The sequence below is a fragment of the Pagrus major genome, chromosome 7 (genome assembly GCF_040436345.1).
Source record: "Pagrus major chromosome 7, Pma_NU_1.0".
Taxonomy (NCBI): domain Eukaryota; kingdom Metazoa; phylum Chordata; class Actinopteri; order Spariformes; family Sparidae; genus Pagrus; species Pagrus major.
In genome coordinates, this window is record NC_133221.1 from 9,734,678 (window position 1) to 9,747,731 (window position 13,054).

General features: G+C 39.2%; 2 protein-coding genes across 2 annotated transcripts; both read left to right on the forward strand.

Moving 5' to 3' along the window:
* The first annotated feature begins 1,330 nt into the window (after positions 1-1,330).
* LOC140999496 (acidic mammalian chitinase-like) lies at positions 1,331-5,786 on the forward strand. Its single transcript, XM_073469917.1, has 11 exons — positions 1,331-1,357; positions 1,439-1,468; positions 1,570-1,774; positions 2,861-2,917; positions 3,032-3,197; positions 3,347-3,471; positions 3,573-3,696; positions 3,783-3,965; positions 4,100-4,216; positions 5,116-5,248; positions 5,347-5,786. Exons 1-11 carry the CDS (start codon positions 1,333-1,335, stop codon positions 5,682-5,684), a joined length of 1,503 nt encoding a protein of 500 aa, XP_073326018.1. The 5' UTR covers positions 1,331-1,332; the 3' UTR covers positions 5,685-5,786.
* Positions 5,787-6,507: 721 nt separating this feature from the next.
* LOC140999483 (acidic mammalian chitinase-like) lies at positions 6,508-10,740 on the forward strand. Its single transcript, XM_073469899.1, has 11 exons — positions 6,508-6,587; positions 6,672-6,698; positions 6,800-7,004; positions 7,079-7,135; positions 7,230-7,395; positions 7,474-7,598; positions 7,686-7,809; positions 8,415-8,597; positions 8,744-8,860; positions 8,987-9,119; positions 10,126-10,740. The coding sequence occupies exons 1-11, from the start codon at positions 6,533-6,535 to the stop codon at positions 10,389-10,391; spliced, it is 1,458 nt and encodes a 485-aa protein (XP_073326000.1). The 5' UTR covers positions 6,508-6,532; the 3' UTR covers positions 10,392-10,740.
* The last annotated feature ends 2,314 nt before the right edge of the window (positions 10,741-13,054 follow it).

Sequence of the window (13,054 nt, forward strand, 5' to 3'; positions counted from 1 at the left end):
TGGAGCAAACAATGGTATTTCAGACCAAAACATGGGGAAAAAAGATCAACTGAGAAATATATCGATACTCATGAGCTTTGTACCCCATCTCTCAGCTTATTAAGGTGCTATTTGTAAGAAAAGATGATTTTTGAGTCTCATTCCCAACTCGTCAAAAACTGATGCTTCGGGATTGTAGGACGGCCCAGCCCACCATCCCAAAGCATCAGTTATTGACGAGTTTAGAAACCCAGAGCGTTTTTATGTGAAGAGTTGGGAATGAGACTCAAAAATCATTTCAGCAGCGAGCCCTTGTCAGGGAGTTAAAACTCCCCTGACGAAGGCTTGATGCCGAAACACATCAGATTTTGTTTTTAAGGTTTAACATGACCATGCCATGACAAGAAAGGCATTTAAATAGTTTAAAAGAGAATGCCTTAGAGCTTACTTGTGTTCATTATGTCTACATGTATCCCTATTCGAAAATCATCTCTGATAAACCCAATCTGAGTCCAGGGGGCATTCCAACCCTGACATTTTTCTAAACCTATTGATTAATTAAGAAAATAATCAGCAGATTAACTGATACTTTTACTAAATACTAAATACTTTTAGTTGTAGCCCTACTGTATTTGGATGCCAAAAATTCTAAAATTGGTCAACAAAATGAGTTCAACTCAATTTCAACACCAATCCGAGGCAAAAGATTGAAGAGTTTTCTTCAATCCTGCTTCTAACACAAAGAAATACTGCAGGACCTGCAACCATAAAATGTAAAATACAAAACAGAATCATCAAAACTTTCAAAAGGCAACTTTACAAGAGTTGTGTTTGTTGTGTGTACCATGGGAACCAACTACAAAATACAGTGCATCGATTCACACATTTATCAAGATCATCCTATCTGCACGACATGTTCAGCTACGGTGGCATGTTAACATAACCTCATGCTCTGATCCAGGTTTATCTGGTCATAAAAATAGTTGGCGTCACCTGTCACCTTCTGACAACCCAACATTCAGCAGATGAATGACCGATTTCACACAAACAATTATCTTCTTCTGACGTATCCATTACACCCCACTGGCCTTTGTCCCTGTGTTATCACGTCTATAAAAAGGACTCTCAGGTGTACCACAGGAGCATCTGACCAAACAGCTGGGAACAGGTAAGTCATCAGCGCGCAGAGGTTTTACTAGCCTACATTTTACAGTTATACTCTTTTTATCACCGGTAGTACAGCCTGTAAAATTATTTGTAGTTTCCAAAAACTACAATGCAAGAATGCAAAATATAAATAAAGATTCGTGACCCAACAGTTTTTATTGTTGCAGGTGGCTCAGCTGATAAAACATGGCTCGACTTACAATCTTCGCTGGTAAGTTACATTCTTTGAGTCATTTCATACAATTCATTTATTGGCACTAAAATAAATGAAAATGTGAAAATTTTCTTTCAGGACTGGCCCTTTTGCTATGTCTGCAGACAGGTGAGCATTCATTTAACTTCTTTATATGTCATTTACTTCTTAACCACCATGACCTAAAATAGAAACTTAATTCACATCATTTCTCATCCTTTCTCCAAAAGTGTCTTCTACCAAACTGGTGTGCTACTTCACTAACTGGTCCCAGTATAGACCGGGTACTGGCAGATTTCTGCCTTCCAACGTGGACCCAAACCTCTGCACACACTTGATCTACGCCTTTGCAGTAGTCAACCCTTCCAACGAGCTTACAACCTATGAGTGGAATGATGATGTTCTCTATAAATCCTTCAATGAACTCAAGCATAGGTGAGTGGTTCCTGCCTGCAGTATCAATCTATGTGCAGTAGTATTCAGTAATTTTACAACAAATGATCAGTAGGCAAGAAGAAGTTTGCTGTTTTAGTGTAAGTGGTTAAGTGGTATCATTCAGTTTTCCATATCAAGAGATTAAACTGTTAGTGCACATTTGCCTTTCTTAATGGTGACTCACAGGCCAAAAGCAAACACTGACTGTATTGACGAAATAGAAAAAATGCACAAAATGTCACTCTGCCCACTCTGCTCAGATTATAAAAAATAAAAAGAGCATTTTTACCTCACAGCACACACATGGTATTTATATTTTAATTAAATTATTTATTTTTTTCCACTAGAAACATCTGATGGGCAAACTCTTGTCCACAGACCTCACTTAGGGCACCCCTGCTTTAAAGTATACAACCTGCACTTTTCAGTGCACATGTTAAAAATACAACTATAGGACAAACAAATCTTTTGAATCTTGAATCTACAGCAATACATTTCCAAAGGAAGATAAAATATACTCTGGAGAACAAAAGCTACATTTATAAAACTTGTATTGTTACAAATGTAATTACCTTACAGTATATAAAGCTCCCTCTCGACCAGCTCCAACATTAAAGTGCTAATTTCATTTGAATGCACCAGTAAAAATGGTCCGTTGATATATAATGTAATAAAATAAAACTGACAGGGGCCATTTCACTGCACAATGAGTACCTGTCTTTTACTTTTCAATTGCTGATAATTTTGCTGATAATACTTCAGTCGTTTTAGTTCAGTAAGGTTTTGTGATTTATAATGTTTTTCCACGTGTTTTATTTATTAATACCTGAAAGAGCAGAAGAGGTCACAAGAGAACATACAAGCCTACACACATAGGCCATAAGCAAATATACATATACTGTATATAACTCAAAAGGAAGGGTTTTGAGGGAGGATTTTGAGAAACATTTTGGATGCAGGACTTTAACTTGTAATAAAGTATTCTTAGTCTACATTGCTGGATGGTACTGTACTTTTACATCATTATAGTGAATAATTTAAGTTAGCTCTATGCTTATTAACTGTAAATCTACATGTTTTTTGCAGAAACCCCCAGCTGAAGACTCTCTTGGCTGTTGGCGGCTGGAACTTTGGAACGACACAGTAAGTCCACACGGCTTCAACAGGAAGGACTCATGAGGCTTCTGTATTACATTATCTCATGTAATAATTACAGCATCATCAACAGTGTAGTTAAGTTGTTTTACATGTTTACAGATTTACCACCATGGTGACTAACCCTGCCAACCGCCAGAGATTCATCCAGTCTACCATCAGATTCCTTAGACTGCATGGCTTCGACGGGCTGGACCTGGACTGGGAGTATCCTGGAGCCAGAGGAAGCCCGCCAGAGGACAAGCAGAGGTACACGATGCTCGTCCAGGTCAGTTTGGAAATCTACTCCTTCTCTAGTCAGCAGCATTGACAGAATCCAACAAAGCATCTTGATTTAAGATATATCAGCAGCAATGTTCTTCAATGTTCTCACATACTACACACGATTATCCTCAATGATTTCCCCCTCATATCCAGGAATTACTCGCTGCCTATGAAAAAGAAGCCACTGACAACAGAAGACCACGACTGCTGCTCACAGCTGCAGTGGCTGCTGGGAAGGGAAACATTGACAGTGGATATGAGATTGCTGAAGTCGCAAAGTGAGTTCCTGTGACAGGAAGCCGTTCAGCTTTAAAGTTGCTTAAAATGTATCTTTCTTTATTGTTTTTTTATTCTTGTGTGTGTCACCTGTGTCTAACAGATACTTGGACTTTATAAACGTCATGACCTACGATTTCCACGGAGCATGGGACCCGTTCACTGGTCACAACAGCCCTCTGTACCGCAGCTCTTTCGATCAGGGCGAAAACATCTACTTCAATGTGGTGAGTAAAACTCTCAACAAAATCGAGTTATCACCCTCAAAGTCCAAGACGTGGAATACCTAACTTGTATTTGTTTTTAAAATCAGGACTTTGCTATTAAATACTGGAGAGACAAAGGAGCGCCACTTGAGAAAATCATAATGGGTTTCTCCACATATGGACGCACATTTCGCCTGTCATCAGGAGCTACCGATGTTGGAGCACCAGCCAGTGGACCGGCCACTGCTGGACCCTACACCCGTGAAGCTGGGTTTTGGTCCTACTACGAGGTCAGTAAATGTTCAACACGAGAACAATAATACATCACACAATTTGAAATGAATGCAAGCAGAGAGATGTTTCAGACTAAGACATCACAAATTATGTTGAGGATGTTTATGTATGATTTTCTTCCATTCTACAGATTTGCAATTTCCTCCAAAGAGCCACTCTCCGCTGGAATGATGAGCAAATGGTGCCCTATGCCACTAATGGAAATGAGTGGGTTGGGTTTGATAATTGGCAGAGCTATGAAATCAAGGTAATAAATAACATAATACCCTTCATATCTGTTTATGGTGGTAATATAAACAAGATTGAAGTAGCGTATCACTATCTTTGCTTTCTAAACTAGTTCTAGCAATGGGTGTAGCTAATCACATTTAGCACAGGTTTTTATGCCCTAGATTAGGTAGAAGGTGACACTCTTTCTAGGTATCACCTTATGTCATGATAAGATTTTTGCATGTGTGGCATTTAATTACTGCAACAGTATTCATCATTTGACTAGTTTTTGTTAACTGTGCTGCAAAAATGGTCCGATCTCAGTAATATAATGTGAACATAACACAACCTATGAAATCACAGCTGTCACGAGAGTCTTGGAAATCCAAACCAGGCGCAATAAACAAACAGACCTTAAAGACAATGAATTGTGATTCACGTATTATGTGATTTGGTTGAAGTTGTTTGCACTGTGACAGGTGAATTATGGTAATAATACAGTTAAAGATATACATAAAAGGAGGAAGGCATTGTCTGGCACTCTGAGACAAACATAAAGTAGAAAAACTTAACAGGATTAAAAATAAAAAATCTCCTTTAGTTCAAAATGTTTTTGTTTAATTAAATCAATACTGTGTCTGAATTATTTGTCTTTTATATTCTGGCAGCTGGGTTATAACTAAATTATAACTAAAATGTTCTACTCTTTGGATGTACGACATCTCCCAAATTGGCTTTGACCAAACTAGCCTCTTTTATATTTGGTGAATCTTTCATGTGATCAGACACTTTTGAACTTAAATAAAAACAAAGCTTTTTATTCTAATTCGTTTCAGCATAAATACTTGATAAAGATGCTGGAATTTGTTCATAACAATGTGTTACATTTGTATTGGTTATATATATTAAAACAAAACTATAACTGATATTCCACAGACACAATATCTGAAGGAAAACAAATTTGGAGGAGCCTTCATCTGGGCTCTGGATCTGGATGATTTTGCTGGACAGTTCTGCGGACAGGGAAGCTATCCCCTTATTAGACGTCTACGCAGTCTTCTAGAATCAGGTAAACAAAAATCACTGTAGATGCCAACACTGCACAGCAATAAGTACAATTTTATTTGCATAAACTCTTGCTACATTTTCCACCTCCCCCTGTAACAGAACATCCGTCAGTGAACAGCACTAATGCTCCTGCCACCACTACCCGGCCCAGCCCGTCCAACTCCACCACTGCTGCTACTAAACCTACAACTACCCGGCCCAGCCCGTCACACAACACCACTGCTGCAACTAAACCTACAACTACCACTGCCAAGCCTACCACCACAACTGTTGGTTCTGTAGATGCTTTCTGTGTTGGAAAGCCTGACGGCCTCTACACAAATGACAAGAATCCCAACACCTTTATTCAGTGTGTCAACGGATACACATACATCCAGAGATGTCCAGTTAATCTTATCTACAATGAGCATTGCCAGTGCTGCGTCTATCCTAAATAAATATCTCTTCATGAAACAAAATTTGGTTTGATTTTTTAAAATGTTTTGCTTAATGTAAATAATTTCATTTGTATACATCAACCTTGTACACATTTGTATACATTCATATTAATAAAAAATATAAATTAATTATTTCTTACATGTTGCTTATTTTTACATGTTGCATATGAATGGCATATTATGGATTGCTTTGAATGCTTTAAAGGTCCTGTGTTGTTCACAAGATTTTGTTACCATATTAGCTACCTTTTACTATGCCATATATTGAGACAATGGCAAGTCTGTCTGAAGTCAAAAGAAACAGAAGATGATCTCATTATCCCCAGTTATCTGACCTCAAGGCCACTAAAATTCTCCAGGAACATTAAAAAATTAAATGGCAAACATACTTTAACACCACAAGACAAAGTCTGGAGTGGTTTTTTGAAAGTTTAAAAAGTACAGATAGACTTTTTTTTTTTTAAAGAAACTGATCATGCCAATCAGTGCAAGACATGATCAATTTTAATGTCAGACAGACCAAATAGAAAAAAAAAAATTGACAGAATAAGTTTTTAGATAATGCTCACAAGTTGGTTTGTTTCTGTGCAGCCTATGGAGATCCAGTGTCTTCTGCATGTGTCCTGAGAAATTTCTTAAAACAACAGAATATGATAAAAAAGTTTTATTTGCGAGGTCTTTATCACAATTTCTGTTATTTGGTTATGAATGAAGCAACAGGTTAGTGTGCTAACCTTTTGGTTAGACCATATTTGTTCCTGGTTAATGATTGTCATGGTTTGTTTATTTTTTCATCAGTATTACAAAGACAAAGACAAACCCTGACCCATTCACTGGATTTTTTTGATATGACAAGAGCTCATCCAGGTACAACCACCATGAACAAGCTAATTCTAATTGCAGGTAAGGCACGAAGAAAAGCTTTAAAATGGTTTCTCAAAATCAGTTTTTGCCTGATATTTACTAACTAAACCTGTAACTTTGAAGGTCTCTGTCTTTGTCTTGGCAGTTTGGGTGAGTCATTACTCTACTACTGAGCAAAGAATAATTGTTAAATGTTGAGTCATTGATTATTCATCAAAGATTAATGAAATAATTGTCATTCCAATGATTAGTCTCATCCTCCAGACTGGTTTGTTATTTCACCAACTGGTCCCAGTACCGACCTGGCAGGGGGAAGTTTATGCCTCTAAACATTGAGCCAAACCTGTGTACCCACCTGATCTATGCCTTTTCTGGTATCAACGGGGCAAATGAGCTGGTCACCATAGAGTGGAATGATGAGCAACTCTATAAATCCTTTAATGGACTCAAACAGAGGTCTGTCCAGAACTTTCAAGCATTATCTCTGAAAAATCATCATAGCTAGATACTTAATTTGGATATTCCCACAGGAATGTAAATCTAAAAACACTCTTGGCAGTCGGAGGCTGGAACTTTGGGACTCAAAAGTAAGATATTTATCAGGAAAAAAATCAATAAAGATCAATGTACTGTATGTACAGTCTTCTTTAGATCACCTTTCTTTCCCTGAATGCTATCCAGATTCACTACAATGGTGTCAACACAAGCCAACAGAAACACATTTGTCCAGTCTTCTATCAAACTACTGAGAAAACATGGTTTTGATGGACTTGACCTGGACTGGGAATACCCCGCTGCAAGAGGAAGTCCTCTGGAGGACAAGCAGAAATTCACATTGTTATGCAAGGTCAGATTCAGAATTACTGTCCTGGTGCTCAATTTATGTTTAACAGAACCATGAAGTGACTTTCCATTGATCCTACAGGAACTCCTAGAGGCTTATGCAGCTGAGGGAACAGCAACTGGCCGTCCCAGATTAATGATCTCTGCTGCTGTGTCTGCTGGGAAAGGAACCATTGATGCTGGTTATGAAATCGCAGAGATTTCAAAGTACACTGAATTATTAATCCACACATGATCCCAATGATATGCTCTTATGATGATTTGGTGAATTTGATCTAACATGCATTTTATCAGGTACGTGGACTTTATTAATGTCATGACGTATGACTTTCATGGCACCTGGGAGAGTGTGACAGGACATCATAGCCCCTTATACAATGGATCCCAAGACGTTGGGGATCATGTTTACTTGAGTACTGTGAGTACCGGGATTCATTTTTTTAGCTGGATTATCTCATTTCAACCCTGTCTTTTGGTTGCTTTCTCGGTACATGCATTTCCATCCACATGTTTTTAAATGTATTTTCAATTGGCACATACAAAAAAAAACATTACTGGAAACACTGGGAAAGTAAAGACGATGAAATATTGCAAACTTTTGCAAATTAATCCTGACAATGACATAAAGCATGGGAATTAATTGTCCACTGGACTTTCTGCTCCACTGGAGCAATGTAAAGTGAAATACTGACAATCATTGAGGAGGTTATTATATTAAGATGAAACCTTCCCCGTCTCTCTCAGTTGCCTACACAAGCCTATACAGTTGTTTAATGCTGCTGTACTGTGGATTTCTGTCTGAAGGACTCAGGTCCTGAAGGTCAGATTTTCTGCGACAGTCCAAAGGATGTGACTTTCTCAAATGCCTCTCTCTGCTCCACTAACAGAGAACCATCACCACCAACTGTCACATAAAAGTTGCGGACAGAAAAACAAATTATTTCGGATTTTCTTTTGCTGATTTAAAATTTGCACTACATTTAAAATTTGACCTCTGCGTAACTCTTCCTGATCACATTTCAGGACTTTGCCATGAGGTATTGGCGGGACAAGGGAGCACCTGTAGAAAAACTAAACATGGGCTTTGCCACATACGGGAGAGCATTTCGACTGTCTACTCAATCCAGTCAGGTTGGAGCTCCAGCCAGTGGTCCTGCTTCTGCTGGTACTTTTACCAGGGAGGCCGGCTTCTGGTCCTATTATGAGGTGAAACTGGCAACAATTCTTTGCGTATAACTGTCAGTCTAATTTTCTTATAAGTAACTATGTTGCTGATAAATACAAAAAGTGGTTTCATTCACAGAGAGCATTAATACGTTGGTTTGAACTTTAAAATGTAACTCTCTTTTCAGATTTGTGGTTTTCTTCAAGGGGCCACTGTCCACTTGATTGCGGACCAGAAAGTTCCGTATGCCATCAAACAAAATGAGTGGGTTGGATATGACAACAAAGAAAGTTTTACAACTAAGGTCAAAGTCAATTAAAGTGTTGCTCAATTATTTTGCAAGTTAGGCCTACCTGATGTCTAGGTCATATTAAATACAATGTTTAAGTGCATAAGTACATCCTTGTTGAGGTTTTTCTATTTTGTTCAGGTCAGTTACCTAAAAGACAACAGATTTGGAGGAGCTTTTGTCTGGGCTCTGGATCTGGATGACTTTAACGGACAGTCCTGTGGACAGGGAAACTATCCCCTCATCAGCCACCTACGCTCTCTTTTAGCTCCAGGTAAGAAAGAATTACACACTGATGTGAAGTGAATAACACTGATCATCTTGTTGGGTGGAAACGTTGGGTTCTAGCATTCATGTGGATGCCACTTGACATTACCACCCACCTGAAGACCCTTGCAGACCTATTACACCCCTTAACGTTAACGCAACACAGTGGCACCCCAAGCAGGAAAACTGCTGCAAAAACTGCTCAGAACTAGCCTAAAAAAGACAAAGAACTTTAGGATCTGACCTGGCCTCCAAATTCCAGTCCATTCGAGCAATCATTGGACATGCTGGATCTTTGAAAACCTAACCGTAGACTGGACTTGGTTCTGACCTGTCCAGACATGGACGCAGGACCTCTGCTGTGTTCTGAGGTGTCTGGTACCAGGGCGTTGGCGGTGGTTCCTTTGAGTTCTGTGGATTGCAAAGTGGGGCCTCAATTGATTGGACTTGTTCGGGTACATTCCAGACTTTCAATCCAATCTGGATCTGGGGAATTTGGAGGTCAGGTCATTGCCTTGAATTCTAACCCCTTATGACCAAAGCAAACCAAATGCTGGTTCAGAGCTGGATCAACCTCTGAACCTTCCAAGAACAGGTTTGCTTTTCCACGGGCACGAGAGCCATCATATAGTCACATCATTACATCAGATGTTGCTTTCAGACCAGCAAAATGTTGGTGCTGTTCTGGAACTTTTTTTCATGGTAGAGAGACAGTCTTTTGGCTGTTGAAAAGTGGGTCATTGCATGAGTGCTGTTGCCTTGAGGGGATGTACTTGTCTGGTGCTGTTTTTGGTGCGTGTCAAGTGGCACACATATATTCCAGACCCCAGAGTTTCTAGTATGACATTGGATTGTAACAAGATGACCAATGTGATCACTTCACCAGTTAGTCCTTCTACTGTTAAAACTTTTGGGAGTTAAAATATTTCCTTTATAATCCACAGAGATAAATCTCTTAACTTCTGTTAATGTTGACTGTGTAGACTGCTAATAATTTACCATTTATTTCACAGATCTTCCTCCCCTTCCCACAAATCCAGGGACCCCGTCTACCAACACAGATCCACCTCAAACCACACCTCGTCCTAGACCTACAATCACTCCACCAAAACCCACAGACAGTCCCAACAACTTCTGTGCAACAAAGCCTGGTGGGGTTTATGCCAAACCTGATGCCCCAGGTTCCTTTTACAATTGTGCCAGTGGCATGACCTGGATCCAAAACTGCCCAGCTACTTTGGTCTTTCGAGATAGCTGCAAGTGCTGTGGCCGGCCCTAAAGGCTTGCACATCATTTTACATTCCACAAGCGCTTACTGGGCAAAAATCACCATTCTTTTATTTACAATTTCATCAGTCTTTTTCTGTTAATTTCATTTAACTATGGGAATGGGTACTTAAATGCAACTGATTACCTTCAAATCTGAATTACGACTTTTTTCCACTCAGGATAGCTAATAAAACCTTAAGTATTGCATTAAACACACAATGGTGAGCCTTGCAAGAGCATTAGCTTCCGGGTGTCTTTCTTTTACAATTTATTACTGTATTATCATAATGGTCATGGTGTATACTAATGTATACTTATGATAATAAAAGCATCCACGGTTGATACCTCCGTCAAAGATGTTATGTTGTTAACCGTGTCCATTTGTTGTTTGTCGGTCTGTCACACTAACCTCCAGCTGATTTTTAAAAGCCACTCCTAAAGAAACCCACCCTAGACTCAGCTGACATCCGCAACTACAGTATCTCTTCTTTCATTCCTTCTCTTAAACCCTGGAATGCACCGTCTACAACCAACTGTCCTCCTATCTTTCAAAAAATGACCTCCTTGACCCTAATCAGTCAGGCTTCAGGACTGCTCACACCACTGAGACGGCCTTCCTCACAGTGACTGAGTCACTCCATGCCACCAGAGACTTGTCCCACTCATCAGTCCTCATTCTCCTCGACTTATCCTCTGCATTTTCCCCCATCCTCCAATACCCACGTTGCAACACGCATCTCTGAATGTCTGGCAGACATCTCCGCTTGGACAACTGCGCATTACTTCAAGCTCAACCTTAGTAAAACTGAACTCCTCTTGATCCCGGGGAAAGACTGCCCTCACATGGACCTGTCAGTCACTGTCGAGGACGTCACAGTATCACTTTCATCGACTGCGAGGAGCCTGGGCGAAATCCTCGACAACGGACTATCCTGCACCCCCAACATCACCGCAGTGGCCCGATCCTGCAGATTTGCCCTCTACAACATCCACAGGATCCGATCTTTCCTCTCAAAAGACGCAACGCAAGACTCAAGACTCACTTGTTCAGACTTCACCTCGACCCCGCATAGCATGACTCCCTCCCACCCCCCAGCCCAAAAAAAAAGTATATGCACTTGTATGTTCTTACCCTTAGCACTTAAACCATAGCACTTATTAGCACCTATTTTTTTCCCCTCCCCATGATGCAGGAGGCCCATGGTACAGTTCACTTAGCAGCCATCATTATTTAACTCCAGCTGATGCAGCTCGGCCTCCTTTTGCTGGCCAGCCAGGAACTAAATCGCAACTCCCAGGAACTGGTAACTCAAAGAATATCTTATTAACTTCCAAGACAATGAAATAACTTAAATTACTGAAACAAAAATAGCAAAATTGACTAAGAAAAGTTACCTAAATGTGTGCACTACAAAAGGAAACCACCAAAATTACTAATAACTTTTATATTGAACTAAAAACCTGTGTCCAGTTATTTATTTTTGTTTATGAGTATTGTGTAAAGACACCTAACATAAGTGAATAAAATAGATGAGTTACCACCCTTATTGTGTTAGTTCAGTGTGGGGTTGCTACTGCGGCCATCACAGTGATTAAGGACATTCTGCTCACTGGGCTTGAATTTGCATATATCTTTGCTGGTGTATAAGGTAGCACATTCCTTTTTGCATTAAGATGCCATTTATATATGTCGCCACACCGGCTAGTGATTGTATAGTAAACAGAAGCCAGCAAGGAATGTGAGATAAAATAAAAAGGTTAGAGAAATAAAGGAAAACAAACCAAACAAACAAACCAAAAAAAGCATAAAACACATTCTTAATGATCACACATCACTATCTCCCAAAACTCAATTCCAGCTACTTTATAGTGTCAAGTAAACACAAACTAGATTGTAAACTGTACAGTATAAATTTGGTTAGACAGTTAAATCCTATTCCAACTTTTTAATACTTGTTGTAACATCTCAATGTATTAACTTCCTTTAACTCTTTTTACATTCAATCACAGTGTGTATGCACAGGAACACAAATGATACAAGCATGCATTGTGTTTTACATGCTGAAGACAGTTAAGAGTAATTGATTATGAGTCTACTTCCCTCAGATTTAGAATATTTGTGATATTTGACTTAGGTCCAAGGCTTTGCATTTCATTCCATTTCTCATGCTAGAATAAAACAAATTTAACCTACCCCTTAATTTGCTTATGATTTTTCTTTTAAGTTTGATTTGTAATGCTGTTTTTGCAAGTCAAAACTTCCCACAAGCACTAAAATACTGCATCCAAGCAGCCCCTTCCAATCTACTCTCTAGGATTGCCACACAGAGATAACATATCTTCAACAAAAACCTGCATATCTGTTTGTTTAACTTAGTTACAGCCAACCCAGACCTGTTAATCTGTTTTCTCAGCTTCTTTTTTAAGAGCAATAGGGTTGTAAATTAACACAAAGGTAACGCAGTGTTGATTATTTCGTACTAAAGAATTCTGGTTGTGCTATTTTAACTCAAGTGCTTTAATGGGTTTTAGCGTTTAAGGGCCAAGATAGAAAAAAGTGAAATTTCAAAGTATGTTAATATTGCCTAACCTAGTGAGGGTGTTACTGGTATGATTCAATGCTGCTTACATTAATATAGACTTGGCTCTAGTAATGGCTGTAACTGTTTTGTA

Coding starts and splice junctions, on each gene's coding strand:
- LOC140999483 (XM_073469899.1), top strand. CDS start 6,533: ATGACAAGAGCTCATCCAGGTACAACCACCATGAACAAGCTAATTCTA. Junction 7,599..7,685: donor GAAATCGCAGAGATTTCAAA/GTACACTGAATT, acceptor GCATTTTATCAG/GTACGTGGACTTTATTAATG. Junction 7,810..8,414: donor ATCATGTTTACTTGAGTACT/GTGAGTACCGGG, acceptor ATCACATTTCAG/GACTTTGCCATGAGGTATTG.
- LOC140999496 (XM_073469917.1), top strand. CDS start 1,333: ATGGCTCGACTTACAATCTTCGCTG. Junction 1,775..2,860: donor TTCAATGAACTCAAGCATAG/GTGAGTGGTTCC, acceptor TGTTTTTTGCAG/AAACCCCCAGCTGAAGACTC. Junction 2,918..3,031: donor TGGAACTTTGGAACGACACA/GTAAGTCCACAC, acceptor ACATGTTTACAG/ATTTACCACCATGGTGACTA.